Raw genomic sequence first — 16,200 nt, 5'->3', positions numbered from 1 at the left:
AGTGGTTCTCCTTGGTCTAGGAATTTTACTTTTTAAAAAGCTTTCTACGTGGTTGTGATGTTCATATTAGTCACAAATAATACTGAACTAGATCATAATTCAGTTAGAATGATAACCATCTGACTGAATCACTATACCAACGATGAACACCGTTTGACTGTTGTCAACCTGGAAAGATGTCTCTAGAAATGTGGCACGGGTCTTTTCCTTTGTCCTACCTTATACAGTACCAAATACATAAAACAAAAAACAGGGGAAGGGAACAAAAGCAAGAGTCTTCTGATAGAGAATTTCTTTGAATTATTTCTAGGTCCCAGCAATAGCTCCCCTTTACTCTGAATTGGTAACCCCTTTCTGTACTGTTTTAAACTGTTTTTCCCTTCCTGGCACACTGAAGATGGCCTGACACTGCAAAGCTTCTCTGCCACATCCCTCTATCTTCTCTGCTGGTATCCCCGTTCTTCTGTCCTCAAGGAAGCACCAAACTGAGTTCTGAGGGGTTTAACTACTACCAACTCTGGGAAAACTGATGATAAAAACAACACAGGGAAGTTATAAAATCATGAAAATAATCCTAAAAGCGAATTCTTGTCTTCACAGAAATAGGGATAGCCCTAGTCTTTCTAGGATATCTTCTCTCAAGTTCTTCTGGTAATTACCTTTTATGCTAAGGTTGTTCCCACCTTATATATGGAAGGGTCAGACGATCCCCTTGGGAACTGGAGGGTTACAATAACAGAAAATTGGGGCCCTAATAGCTCAAGTAAAATTCATTCACATCTGGAGGGAACTTCAGAACTATTCAGATAGATCAAATATCTTTTCCTTCATCCATTAGTTATTTTAGGTCATCCCCAAAATATAATTATCAAATGTGTAGTTGACTCTAAAGACATCCTAGTGTATTTACTAATTTCAGTTATTTGCAAAATTATCTGGCTATAATTTCAAACTAAGGGATGATAAAATGTAGAATGTAAATATATAAAATTATACATTATCAATTATCTTTCTAATGAAACAATTACCAGACCCTTAAAAGCATTTTAGTTCCTTAGTGTTATTTTTAGTTATTGATGAGATTCATTTTTTGACAATTAACTACTAAATAGTTAATCAGTATGTTTATCTTTGTTTCCACTTACCTATACAGTTCTTTAACAGTGGATCAATAGGTTGTGGGTGATCAGAAATAGTAAACTTCACAGCTGTAACCACTGAGCTTCGGGCATATGATGAGCCTAATTAAAAATAAATTTAAGTCTATTGGTATGTAAGTCCACTAAAATCCATAGGCATCTTTATCATTTTCAAACCACTTCAAATAACACCAGTGTCTTCAATTCTTTAAAATTCTCTTTGGTTAGGAGGGGTATTTTTTACTGCTATCTGAATACTAACAGAACAAGCAAAATTTACTCATCTTATGAAATACAATCCCATTCGATTTCAAAAGAAACAATTTCTTCTGGGAAGGAGGAGACCTCGGAGAACAGCAGTGGAGGATCTAACTCTCACAAAAGCGAAGTGGTTAAATCCATATAAATAGCTTATACTATCTTCAAGTATTTTATTAAAAAAGAACGCAATTTCTAAGAATAAATGGCTATTATTACCTTCTACTTGCTGTGAAAGAATTGACACTGGTAAATCCGAAAACTCTTCTAGGATCTTTCATTTGAACTAAGAGTAAGTGAACCAATTTTAGTATTATTAATTATTACTAGCAAGCTCCTCGGGATATATTAATTCAAGAGACACCTGTGCTTTCCACATTTTAAGATAAAAGTGTAACATTAAAATATAATGAATGCTAGAACAGATTTATTTAACCATTATCTAATTACACTCTCTTTATCCTTTTAAACAAGAAAATGTCATTCAATTATGGTTTTATATTATAACATAAGGCAATAGGTTCTACGTGTAACAAGATATAGGAATGTTTTAACTTAGGCATTAGGCATCTTTTAAGGCAAACCAACAGCTAATAATTAACAAAATCTTTTAAAGTAAGAAAAATCTAGGTACCCACCTGATATCAAGTACCCCTTAAGCCGTGGAAGGAGAGTTTCTGGATCAATTAGAGTAAGTTTGCCTAGACATTCAGCAACGACATTTCTGGTTCCTTCTTCTGCACACTCACAGTGCTTTAGCAATAAGGCCCAGATGTTTTCCACATATGGTTTAAGGCCTACCACTGATGCAGAGCTAATAATTTCCTTCAAGGAATGAAGCAGGAGATACTGCCTTTTGGGTTGACTGGTTATTTCTTGTAAGACAAACGGTAGATACTCAGGAAGGTTGCCCACACTAATGCTGCCTAACGCATAGGATGCAGCTGATTTGACTTCTTCACTAGGAGATGAGAAGGCTTCTAATATTACAGATTTTAGTTCCAGCTGCCCACTTAAGTCAATATGATGCCCAACTTCTCCAAGAGAAAGGAGAGCTAAGAGACGAATGGAATCTGTAGACCTTGAGTTCTTGACATCTTGAATAAACTGACCTACTACAGCTGGTCCTTCTTTAGGACATGCTCGAGTAAGGGCAGCTACACATTTGGCAATGGAATAATAAGACTGCTTGTGAGTAAGAGCTGTGCTCTGAGAATAAACTGGACCAGTCAGCATGCGCAACAAATCCATGTATCCTAGATTACTTGTTCCAGTGACAACTAGAGCTTGGAAGAAGTCTAGCATAGCACTGAGAGCGCCCCCCTGCAATAAGGGTGATCTCACAAGTCCAATAAGTTCATTGAGAATGGATCCACTTATCTTTGAAAGGGAAGAGGGATACACTTTTGCCAGTGTGGTAAGAAAACTGATAGCCATCTGTGAAACATGCATATCACTTTCGCTGATAAGAGGTGGGAGCTCATCTAGAACTGCATCAATCATGGCAGCTGTCAAGCTGTCACTGTAGTTTTTAATTAGAATATCTAGGGCAGAAAGGGTACCCAGTTTCAAAGCTCTCTGGTTTTTCCTGAGGAATGAAGCAAGTATAGGAACCCCTTCTCCCAAGACAGGCCTCAAATCAATCTTCAATGGTGACCCAGCAATCAGTGTCAACGCCTTCACTGTAGTTAACCGGGTAATTTCATTCTTCAGTCTCTCCAAGAAAATCTGAAGTGTATTAGGCAAGTCAGAACCCAAATTGTCTCCAAGGTTGCAAATAATTTGTCCCATACAGGAAATAGCCCTTTCCTTGACTTCCTGATCAATGTCAGCTGCTTTTAGCCTCTTAATGGTACAGGTAAATAGATCTTTGATGTAAGGAGTTGCATCAAACGAGGAAGGCTGATCTAAGGGACGAATTACTTTGACAAGTTGCTGAGTAACCAGAAGTGCTTCAGATGTAATCTTGTAAAATGGGTCTCCAACACAAGCTACCACTGGAGGGACCAAAGCCTGAACATGAGGATGGAAGACTTGAGGAGAGTGGTTACAGAGGATTACATATAGACACGATAAAGCATCAATCTTCAAATTCGATGAGCTTGATTTATCATTCAGTGAGAAAATGATTCCTAAAAAGCCAATACAAAAATCCAATATTTATGTAAGGAAAAATTAAAAAACTAATCCCTAAAATATTGCTGGTTTCCACTTCATCATATTATTTCTAAATTAGTATAAATTCCACAATCTATGATGAATATTAGAGCCAAAAATTTTTAAAGATTTTAACCTTTTTACCTGCAAATTTATAACTTTAGGTGTTCAAGATGGTTCTTTAAAAAAGTTCTACGTACAAATTAAGTTGTCACAAATTATCCTTTTGAAGGAAACATTTAAGCTTATCTAAGTCTTAATAAAGTCTATAGGAAGTTTCCGAAAGTGATTTACTATTTCTTTCATACCTGGTACAAGAACAGGAATGTGTTGCGTTAGGGCCCCAGGTAATACATTTACCAGTTCAGTTAACATGTTAAAACAACACTGTCGAGTCTTCACACTTTTTTCTTTCATCTGTTTGTGCAGAGCTTTAACAATGTTGGGAACCTGTAATTATCACACACTCATTAGCTGGTTCAGCTATCAATATAACACAAATTACAGGGGATGGGGAAAAAGGGGAGACTTTACCTTTCTTTGTTAAATTCCTAATTCTACTAACTGCTAACAAGACTGTTAGATACAAACTTTGTTGTATCAATTACATTCTCTTGTAACTGTATTTGCTTGACACTGATAAATAAGAAAATAGAGAAACGATATCATTAACTTTCTACAGAGCAACAAAACTGTCTTCCTTGCTTAATTTCTAATTATGAAATACACAAGACTAAACAAAAATCTAACGAAATAAAATTTTCAACCAAAATTTTTGAAACATAATTTAGAAATGTTTTTTTCTGAATATAAATAGTACAGACAAGCATTGAAGGTAAAAAAGACAAATTATAAAAAAGAAACCATTAAATGGGCCCTAATTTTTACTTTTAGTTTGCTGTTACAGTGAAATCAACCTCACTTCAAATGTAACTACAAGCAAGCAGGAGGGACAAGATTCACAGATATTTGCTTCTAAACTTTCTAATGTCTTTGTTAGTCAGTAAAACCTAAACGGGTATTTACTAATAAAATCTTATGGGTGCCAGGATACAGCCACATATCATACTGAACAATGGTCTGAGAACTAGAAATAAAAGAAAACACCTATCTAATTCATCATCAGAATTTCCCATTTCACCTAACTTCTATACATTTAATTGCTTGTCATTCACATACTTTATCTCATTTCTTTCTACAGTTAATCTTCAGTGTTCACCTTTAAGTTCACTATAATTTTTTTCAATTTGTACTACTTGAAAACTAGATATAGTACGTACATCCCCTTCCCTGGTTTAGTTGTTTACTCTGACTCAAGTTTTATAATCTATAAAAATGGACAAAGGGCTGGCTGAGTGGCTCAGTTGGTTAAGAGTTGGCTTAAGAGTGTGAGCTCTGAGCAATAGGGCCGCCGGTTCAATTCCCACATGGGCCAGTGACGCTGCGCCTGAGCTGAGCTGGACTGTTGCTGAGCTGCCAACAGGTGGCAGGATGGCTCAGCTGGTATAACAACAAGATAGCCTGTTTGATGGTGGGCTATGCCCACCCGCAACTAAGATTGAACACAGCACCTTGAGCTTAGAGGCCATGCTGACGAGCAGCCAGATGGCAACTAGCGCCCTCCACAACAAAGACTGAAAAACAACTTGGCTAGTCCCCTTCCCCAACACTGTTCCCCTCCCCAATTCCCCAATAAAATCTTTAAAAAAAAAGATAGCCTTTCCAACAAATGGTGTTGGAACCATCGCATATACATATGAAAAAAGGAGAACTTGACCCATGCCTCACACCTTATGCAAAAATTAATTCAATGAATGATAAGTTAAAAGTAAACATAAAAAAAAAGACAAATATGACGCCAAATGAGCTGCCACAGAGATTACATATAAGGTAGGAAAATGCCTAGCATGTACTAAATATTCAACAAATGGGAGCTATTTTGCTGTTAACATTTAGATCTTAGAAAAGTGGTCCGAGAGTGAAAAGTACGTATTTTATTAATAAGAACTGGCATTTATAAGTACTTACTATATAGTAGGCACTACATTAAGTGTTTACATAGATCATCTCATCTCTCACTATCTTGGGTAGACAGTTCTAAGTGAACCCTTATTACAAATGAGAAAAGCGAGGTGTAATAAAATGACCAGTTTCTCCAAGATCACACAGCTTAATTAAGAGTAAAGCCAGTTATGAATATAAGCAGTCTGACTCCACAGCTCTGAGACACCTCCACTAATATCAAAAATAAAAATTACTGAATCTTAAAATTATTGTCATATTATTTATCCAGTAAAATAAAGAATACTTCAATCAGAATAAACTATTGACAAGTAATGTAATACGCGCATACATAATTATGATACAAACATATCTCAGAAGTATGCTTCTCTAAAGATGTTCTAGAACTCTCATTTCCATATTAAAAACACAATTTAAAAGATCACATTTACTAGTGTGACTTTCAAAACCATACTTTTAAACCTACCTGACTCTGAAGCATTGTTAAAGGTGTTTCTCCCTGTTCCATTGCATCAGGGTCACACAGCCAACTTTGCACAGGACGAGTTTGCTTCAAAAGAGAAAGGTATGCATGAAAAACATCTGCCTTTACATTCTCTTCACGCTCTTTAAATCTGGATATCAGTGCAGGAGAGACGGTCTTGTAGAATTCTGGAAGCATTTCGTGCCTTGTGCTAACTACAGCATCCAAGCACTTCGCAGCGGCACGTCTCACTTTCCAGCTCATGTCATCATCATCACTGTATTCATCATCACTCCCTAAAGAGAAGTTTTAATGTTAGGTTATTAGTCATAGGAAAAGTTTGTTGTTTAATACAAAAAGTGAATTGATATTCATAACTAATACAGTTTTCTAACTTTTCACTAACATATGTAGCAGCAGATACGTTTTATAAAGAACTAGAACTTAAACAGATGCAGTTAATTTATATAAATTTACAAATAAATCTCTAAAGAAAAATGATGATGATTGTGTTTTTAATTTGTTAAACATTTTCTCAAAAAAACCCGAAACATTTTCTTATTTATCATGGGTAATGAGCTGCTTATTAAACCCTTTAAAATCATGAATACATTAAACTTCTTTAGAACATAAATATTTGTAAAATCGCCAATGTCCCAGTCTTTTAAACAATATGAGTAAAAGTTTAATTCATAGAAATCACTTGACACTATAGGAAAATCAAACAAACAATCAGGGAGTTTACAAGATAAACCATGAAATAGACTTTAGCTATAGATGATGATGATGTGATAAAAAGAGTGGTTACAAAAATTAACTCAAAATGGATCAAAGACCTAAATATAAGACCTGAAACAATAAATTGCACAGAAGAAAGCACAGGTACTAACTAAACTTACAGACCTTGGGTTCAGAGAGGATTTTATGAATTTGACCTCAAAGGCAAGGGAAGTAAAAACAAATATAAATTAATGTGACTATATCAAACTAAAAGCTTCTGCACAGCAAAAGAAACCATCAACAAAACAAAGAGGCAACAAACCAAATGGAAGAAGATATTTGCAAATGATACCTCTGATAAGGGGCTAATATATAAAGAACTCATACAATTCAACAAAAAACCCTCCAAACAATCCAATTAAAAAATGGGCAAAGGACCTAAACAGACATTTCTCCCAAGACATACAAATGGCCAACAGATACATGAAAAGATGTTCAACTTCATTAGCTATTAGGGAAATGCACATCACCACCACAATGAGATACCACCTCACACCTGTTAGAATGCCTACTATCAACAAGACAAGTAATAACAAGTGCTGGAGTGGCTGTGAAAAAGAAGGAACCCTCATACACTGCTGGTGGGAGTTTAAATTGGTACCGGCACTATGGAAAACAGTATGGAGGTTCCTCAAAAAATTAAGAATAGAGCTACCATGATGACCCATCAATCCCTCTTATGGGTATCTACCCAAAATATCTGAAAACATTTATCTGTAAAGATACATGTACCCTTATGTTCACTGCAGCATTATTCACAGTGGCCCAGATATGGAAACACCAAAGTGTCCTTAGATGCCTGGATAAAAATGTGGTACATATACACAATGGAGTATTACTTGGCCTAAGAAAAGATGAAATACTGCCATTTACGGCAACATGAATGGATCTTGAGGTTATCATGCTAAGTGAAATAAGTCAGGCAGGAAGGTTGAGAACCATATGTGGAAAATAGAATGGAAAGCAACAAATGAACAAGGTGACAAACAGAAACTAATAGACACAGACATCAGTTTAGTGGTTACCAGAGGGGAAGGGGGTCAAATATATGGTGAGGGAAGGAGAACTGACTCTGGGTGGTAAACACACAATGCGATATATAGATGATGTATTATAGAACTGCACACTTGAAACCTATGTACTTTTACTAACCAATGTCACCCCCCAATAAATTAAAAAAAAAAAAAGTCACCAATCCTAGACATTCTATAGACCTAATTTTCTGGAGAGAAAAAGAATCCTGACATCAGCTTTCTTTGTGACTACAAGACTTTTCACTAAATTTGTTGATGGGTTATTAGGAACAAATATGCATGCATATTCTCAGGCTTTCAAGATACTGTCTTAATGTAGTTTAAGTACACTTTCTCAATTATAACAAGAAAATTCTCCCCATGGAACAACAGAGCACCATCTTCTCCAAGCTCCCTAAAACCATAAAACCATATTTCAGCCATAGGTATTAACAATTCCATCTCATTTATGTATAAACCTGGAATTCAGAGGCAAGATCTGGGGCAACGACTAAATTTAGATTTTCAGCATAATGATATAAAAATCCAGGAGACTAGATGAGATCAACACGAACATAAGAATAAAATGGAGAAGTCCAAGGACCAAACACTGGAATACTCCAAAGTTTAGTGATGAAGAGAAACCAGCATGAACACTGAAAAGGATAAAACCAGGAGACTGTGGTATCCTGAAAATTAAATCAATGCTGCTGGAACTGAGTAATAGGCAGAGTCAAACACTTGAGGTCACTGGCAATCTTGTCCATCACTGAATATTGGATTCAAGAGAGAAGGGGAAGAAAGGAACCAGATAGCATTCTTCTGAGGAGTTCTGTTGTAAAGGAAAGAAACTGGGCAGTAGCGACTAGAAAATAATCCTTCCCCCAACCCCTTCCCCCCAGCTCCCTTTCCCAACTCTTTTTCCTATAAAATCCTTCCATTTTTTACAACCTTCAGAGCACCTTAGCTGTTGCTAGATGGGATACTGACTGATACATAAATTACTTAACTAAAGCCAATCAGATGGGGTTAAGAGAAGTTTTTTATAGTTGTTTTTGTTTTGTTTTAAAAAGACTGATGAAATTATAGATTTAGAGAAAAAGTCATTATTCAAATTCACTCAAAAAATGAAACTAGAAAGTCTTACAAAAAAACAACAGGAAATCCACCAACCCAGATACAAACTAACTTACCCATTTAAACATCTCTATTATGATTCTTTTAATACCAGCAAACAACAAAAAGGGAGCAGCCCCTATGTCCTTCTGGAAGTGCTACTCCTTCTGGGGTAAATACCACACAAATTATAGCATGACATGAACCTTAAGAGCCCCAGAAATGTTTAGGTTACTCATTAATGTTAAATGGAGTCTCCAACAATATTTAGGATTTTTCATGAGAGTAACTATGTATAAAACCAACCACTCTGCTCTGAGTATGTATATCTATATCTATAGGTATAGTTATAAAAATAACATTCGTTTCCCTCCTTAAAAAACACTTTGTAGGGAATCTGAACAATAAAGCACAAAAATCATTTATAATTGCTAGCCAAAAGAAAAATACTAAGTACATTTTTTCTGTATATTTAAAAAAGTTAAAAAAAAAAAAAAAGAAATAATCACAGGCCCCAAATGGCATCACTAGGGCTAAAAGCCCATGATACCAAACCTAGATGGAATACCTGATCTAACTGCAGTTTCAACATCTCCCAGAAACAGAATCAACCAGTATGGTATTCTGGTCAAGTACCAGTGAGGTAATCTGTCACACAGGCCCTTCTCCATCCTCCATTGAAAGACGAGGCAATCTTCACAAATCCCCTGGCCTTCCCCCAAGAAAAGATGTCCCAGAGCCAAAACAATCCTTCCCCAACCCCTTCCCCCCAGCTCCCTTTCCCAACTCTTCTTCCTATAAAATCCTTCCATTTTTTACAACCCTTACAGCACCCTAGCTGTTGCAGATGGGATACTGACTGATACATAAATTACTTAACTATAGCCAATTAGATCTTCAAATTTACCCAGCTGAATTTTGTTTTTTAACAAATCGGACACAGTAATTTTTGTTACCTACTTTTTCACTAAAACTTATTAACTGCTTTAATAAATATTTTTCTAGAACATGATTTTGAAAATGCTGCATAGCAGTTCAATACCGTATTTGCCGGCGTATAAGACGATTTTTTGGCCCTGAAAAATATGCCTCCAAGTGGGGGGTCGTCTTATACGCCAGGTACACTTCAGATAGACTGCCCATAGTGCTTGCCCCGTGCCATAGTGGTCTCCCGATGCCCACCCACTTCATTCCACATACCGTTCAGGCATCAGCAGCGCTGCTGGGTGTATGCTCGGCTGTTATGCGATTTTGCTGTTATGCGATTTTACCACACTGGCAAAATCGCACACAGCCGACCATACACCCAGTATGATAGCGCAAAATCGCGAATCGCGATACCATACTGGGTGTATGGTCGGCTGTGTGCGATTTTGCGAGTGTGGTAAATTCGGGTTACCGTATATTTCTTTACATATGCATTGAAGATTCGCGATTTTGCGCTATCATGGTGCCTGTTAGAATGTTGAAGAGCTCGCACTTGCGCACTAGTGAGGTCCCAGGGAGATGCTGATGCAAGGGTGGACCAGACTGCTATAGTGACAGGGCGGGCAAACAGGGAGCAGGGACCAATCAAATCAGGCTTTGTATACAGCCAACAGCCAACCACAATACTGCACCATTGTACAGTACAGCATAGAAAATGTCGACCAGTCAAATGTCGACCAGCCTATCATCCCTATCATGGCACCAGCCAAAAGAAAGAAGTATGATGCAAATTTTAAACTGAAAGTTATAAACTTTGCTAAGGAAAATAATAATTGTGCTGCTGCAAGACAATATGGAGTAACAGAAAAGATGGTTCGGGACTGGAAATCAAATGAGAAAGCATTAAAGAGTATGCCAAGGGGTAAGTGTGCATTAAGAAGAGGCACCCCACACTGGCCAGAACTCGAAAAACATGTAGCAGACATGGTGGCTCAACATTGCCAAAACGGTTATGTGGTGACACGAAATACAATACGCTTGTTTGCACTTCAGTGGGCCAAATCAAATCTGATATTGTTTTACCTTTTATTTGGTGTGTGGAAGGTGTGCGGAAGAGGGGGTAGTCTTATACGGCGAGTATATAACAAACTCTGTATTTTGAGTGGAAATGTTAGGGGGTCGTCTTATACGCCCAGTCGTCTTATACGCCGGCAAATACGGTACATGGATGCCCCATAATTTATTTAATCAATTTGCTATTGTTGAACATTGAGGTCATTTCATTACAAATAAACAAATAGTATAATTTGGGGTAAAAATCATCTCCATCTATAACACTGGGTCTTTCATGAAAATTTAACAAATGGCTTCTATTTAATTTGAAATACCTTGGTCATCATCATCACCACCATCTGCATCCATGGCATTTTCATCTTCATCTTCATCATCATAATTATAATTTGGATCATAGGTAAGATATTTAAGACAAATATTTATAATGGTAGAAACATGAGGATATACTTCCTTAGGGCATCTGAAGAAAGAAACAAAAGCTGCCTCGAGTAACTGTACTTTTCTCCTTGATTAAATACCTGCCACATTTTGCTTTATTACCAGAATTTTTTCCTCCTCTTTAATAGAAAGTAGTTCCCAGCCTTCTCAACACCAATGACCCTACATCATTCTCTCACACTGGCTTTGTTTTAAAAGGTTTACTTTTCAAATTATATTTATGTAAATCAATTGTTTAAGATTAACTTTGACCTTCACATTTTAACATCTCTGAAGCTGGGATGATTTTTATAATAAAGGGTGTATCAGGGTTAATGTGGGGAAGTATAGAGAGAAATTGTATACAGTGGTCCATACAGTGGTCCCCTGCTTATCCGTGGCTTGTATGTTTCAAGTGGATACCTGAAACTGTGGGTAGTACTGAACCCTACATACATTGTGTTTTCCTATTTATACATTCACTTTTATGGCTTTTCTTTGGCACATCAGAAACGCCAGCATCATTACACTTGCATTTGGGGGCCATTATAGTCATGCACCGCAGAGAAAATTTTCTGTCAATAACAGACCTCACATATGATAGTGGTCCCATAAGATTATAATGGAGGGCCGGCCAAGTGGCGCGTTGGTTAGGGGTTGGCTTGGGACACCAGCTCTGAGCAGCAGGGCCCCAGTTTGGATCCCACATTAGGGCCAGTGACACTGCGCCCTCAACAGTTAATGGTGAACAACAGCTTGACCTGGAGTTGGGCTGCTGTGAGTCGCCAGTGGTGGCGTAGGCTGCAGCCCCTGCTGCAGTGGGCTGCCATGAGCTACTGTTGAGTGGCTGGCAGGTGGCATGAGCTACCAAGAGACCAATGGCCGGCAAGTGACTGCCTCACCTGGGAAGAGCGCAATAATACCAACATGGGCCAGTGAAGCAACGTCCTCCACAACTAGACTGAAGAACAGAAGGACAGTGGCTTGTCTGTTCCCCTCCCCCAATTCCCCAATAAAATCTTAAAGAAAAATGATTATAATGAAGCTTAAAAATTCCTATCGTCCTAGTGATGTAGAGTCTTAATGCAAAGCATTACAGAAACACTTACCCTTGTGGTACAATTGCCTACAGTATTCAGTACAGTAAGATGCTGTACAGGTTTGTAGCCTAGGAGCTGTAGAGGAACAGAATCTGTAGCCCCACATATGTATCTTTGGTAAGGATTATTTTTGGCTGATTAAGAAACAGCAGACATGGGAGAAGCTCTGAAAACCAGTTAGAAGTTACCCTTTGTAAAAGACATTTACATTTGTAAGGTTTTCTCTCCGGCTATATACCAGAAGAGGAAGACCTTATCTCTAGAAACTCCTACCAATGCAGACAGTAAGGACTCAAATCTGCATAACAACCACATCCTTGTTTATTTGTGCTTTTCCCATTAACCTCCCTTAACTGACTCCCCCACCCCTAACATCATTTTCTCTGTCAGCTAAAGGTGGTATTTAAGGGGTGGCTTCAGCCATTTTGGCAGGTTACTCAGTTTTCGTGGGTCGCTCCCATGTAGACAGGAGGTATACATGTTATTAAACTTTTGTTTTTCTCTTGTTAATCTGCCCTTTATTAGGGGTTTCTCAATCAAGAACCCGGAAGGGTAGAGAGAAAATTCCTTTTCCTCCCCTACACAACAGGCTATATACCACATAGCGTAGGTGTACAGTAGGCTATACCATCGAGGGGTGTGTAAGTATACTCTATGACATTTGCACAAGGATGAAATCACCTGACAAGGAGTATCTCAGAACATATCCTCATCGTTAAGCGGCACATGACTGTAGTAAGTAAAATAAGGGTTACTTGAACATAAGCACTGTGGTATGCAACATGCAACAGTGGATCTGATAACCAAGACTAGTAACTAAAGGTCTGGTAGCATATGAGGCATCGATACACTGAACAAAAGGATGAGTCACGTCCTACAGGATGGGAAGAGGTTCCATTAGGCTACTCAAAAACATGAATTATTTCTGGAATTTACCATTTAATATTTTCGGACCATGGCTGACAGCAGGTAACTGAAACCGCAAAAAGAGAAACCACGGATAAGGGGAGACCACTGTATGCTGTATCTTCTCAACATGACTGGAAGACGAAGCCCACAGCAGCTAGCATCATGTGTGCACAGGCATCTAGGTTTGGTCTTCTAGCTCTATGTTGAGACTACAGAACATATAAATGCCCCCAAATAAAGGAATAATTTGTGTTTCTCAATTAAAAGGACAAAAGTGAATCACACAATTTCTGACTGTAACAATCTGACATGACTATAAAGCTTTAAAACCATGAGCAGGAAGGGACTGCTACAGGTATTAAGGTAACAACCAGCGAAGTCTCAAGAAACCGTGCTACTACAGTCAATTCTAGCCAAAAACAAAAAGAAAAAAAAAAGAAAGAAAGAAAAAATCTGTTACTTAGCCAGTATGGCCCCTTCTAGTACATAAATATGCAGCTTTTATTACTAGAACCAAGTTTTCTGAATTGAGAACCACTGCCCTTGCAAAATGGATATGACAAACCCAAAATCTGTTGAAAAGATATGAAATTCACTATATATTTCTGACCAGATAACTAATTTACCCCAGTGCTCTCTCATGATAGATTACATTATTAAATTAAACCAAAAGACAATTACAAATACTTTTCCTAAGTTCTTTCAATAAAGTGCTAACAATGACAAGGAAACATTTAAAAATAAACGTAAGGGCTGTATTTTAAAATATAAAATTATATTCAAATATCATATTAGTTATCAGTTACTGTTTAGTGAAAATTTAATTAAAACACATCAAAAATCCAAATCTTTGCTGTTTGTAAAATAACCCATTTCTCCTCACTCACCTAATCTAGATCTTAATTATTATTCTATTCTTAAGGAAAATTTTTATTTGGAAAATAGAGATTAAAAACTTACCTTCTCACAAATGATTCAAAGGCTTGAATGCAGTACTCTCTTAACTCATCGTCATCAATATTACAAAATTTTACCACCAAAGGAATTATCTTCTCAAGGTATTCACCTAAGAAAAGCATATTGGTTCTTAAAAACATTCATTAATACTTTTTTATATTGAAGAAAACTTGAAAATACTGAAACATTTCTTACCTATTCTATGACCAGCTTGCCTACTAATAGCAGCAATGCATTGTATGTAGGTTCTTGTTGTTGACATGGAATCATTTTTGGACAACTCTGACAACAGATGTTCAATAAGATCTACAAAAACTATATTTCCACAGCTCATAACCAGATGGCCAAGAGCAATAATGGTTCTCTTCCTCACTGCAAGTCTAGGGCTGGTCAACTGGGGGAGTAGACAGGTCAGAATTGAAGGATGGAAGTTAACAAGAAGTCCTCCTTGCCTTAAAATAAAATAAAAAAAGAAAACGACAAATAAATTCAAGATGTCTGAATATTACTGAAATGCCTGGTCTCTGAAAACAATGTAGTCAGAGAGTAAAAATTTACTTAACATATTCCAAATTCAGAATTAAAGGAAAACTAAACTCTTACTATCTCTACCAACTCAACTGAAAATCTGAGTTATGTGAATGTAGTTTTGAAATTTGTATCCCTAAATTTCCATCTGGAATCTAGACCTATATTCTCATTTATAGGATATCCAACCAACAGGCTTGGGAGAACATAAAACAAACAAATTTGTTACTTTTCCCCTTCCCAGATCTCTAAATTAATTTGCTCTATTGATAGCTTTTTCTCTATTACAGCTTTTTGGGGGTTCACAACATTCAAAATCTCAGCATCTCTTATCCACCCCCTCTCCCTATTGTCTTTCCTCTACACATCTATATACTGAATTTCACTTCTCCTGTTGGTCCAACCCTCTTCCAAATCATTTCATATGTGCAGTTCAGTGAGACCACAGCAGTCAAATACCTATGTGCCAGGACAACGCTAGTAATCAAGGCACACAAAGGACAAAAATTCTAACTGAATTTCACTACTTACCAAATTAATTATCAATTCCTCACCCTTCTCAACATGCCTCCAATCTATCATAATCACTTCCTACTATATTTCTATTCATTCTATATTCTGGGAAACTAGAATACAATGTTTCCAACTCCAAGACTATGTATGCTCACATATCCTGTATCTGGGCATATACATTCTTCAAATCTAAATTCAAATGCTATTCTCTCCATACAAACTTTCTTGGATCCTTCCATTTTAAACCCCAAAACACACTATATTCCCAGTTGGTATTACCTTATCTTATAGCCACTTGTGTTCTAATCAACTATAGTAAAGTACAACTCTGTGAATCAGGATGATGGCTCTTCATTTCTACTATACATATGTACCACACGAAGGCATTGGATTATTTTGAAGTTAAAGTAAATTAGCTACAAATAACACATAGACAAATAATGATGACATATATTGAGTATGAGAATCAGGGATAAACTGAAATTGACAGGTCTTTTTAAGGCATTTTGCCGAAAAGTTACTTAGATGTTTCTATTTCTCCAAGTTTGACTTTCAGAGGAAAGTAGAAAAGCAACAAATGTATAAAGCCAAGTTCCTTCCTTCCCAAAAACATGCAGTATAAACACTGTTGCTGAAGTTGACAAACAGCATTATTTTAACTGGAAAAATCTGCCAAGTCTACAGACACATCTCCTTAGTATGTAGATCACTGTATTCAAGAATATAAGAATAAAACAAAACAAACACTGTGCTGAAATATTTAAATCATAAATTTTATTCATTACTTCTTAAAACTATATAAATGATGCTTGCTATACAATATTACA

The 16,200-nt window shown here is 36.9% G+C and overlaps 1 protein-coding gene across 1 annotated transcript in view; it reads right to left on the bottom strand.

Moving 5' to 3' along the window:
- The window catches only part of CAND1 (cullin associated and neddylation dissociated 1), a 47,551-nt gene that overhangs the window by 8,480 nt on the left and 22,871 nt on the right, over nt 1–16,200 (bottom strand). Inside the window, exons 5-11 of the mRNA XM_019640534.1 lie at nt 14,528–14,784; nt 14,336–14,441; nt 11,264–11,409; nt 6,043–6,335; nt 3,863–4,004; nt 2,036–3,529; nt 1,146–1,241 (exon numbers count right to left, since the gene is read on the bottom strand). Of these exons, the coding sequence (XP_019496079.1) occupies nt 1,146–1,241; nt 2,036–3,529; nt 3,863–4,004; nt 6,043–6,335; nt 11,264–11,409; nt 14,336–14,441; nt 14,528–14,784 (2,534 nt within the window). The remainder of the gene's footprint in view (nt 1–1,145; nt 1,242–2,035; nt 3,530–3,862; nt 4,005–6,042; nt 6,336–11,263; nt 11,410–14,335; nt 14,442–14,527; nt 14,785–16,200) is intronic.

Source organism: Hipposideros armiger, unplaced genomic scaffold (genome assembly GCF_001890085.2).
Source record: "Hipposideros armiger isolate ML-2016 unplaced genomic scaffold, ASM189008v1 scaffold_51, whole genome shotgun sequence".
NCBI classification, from domain to species: Eukaryota; Metazoa; Chordata; class Mammalia; order Chiroptera; family Hipposideridae; genus Hipposideros; species Hipposideros armiger.
This window is presented reverse-complemented; position numbering and strand designations above follow the sequence as displayed.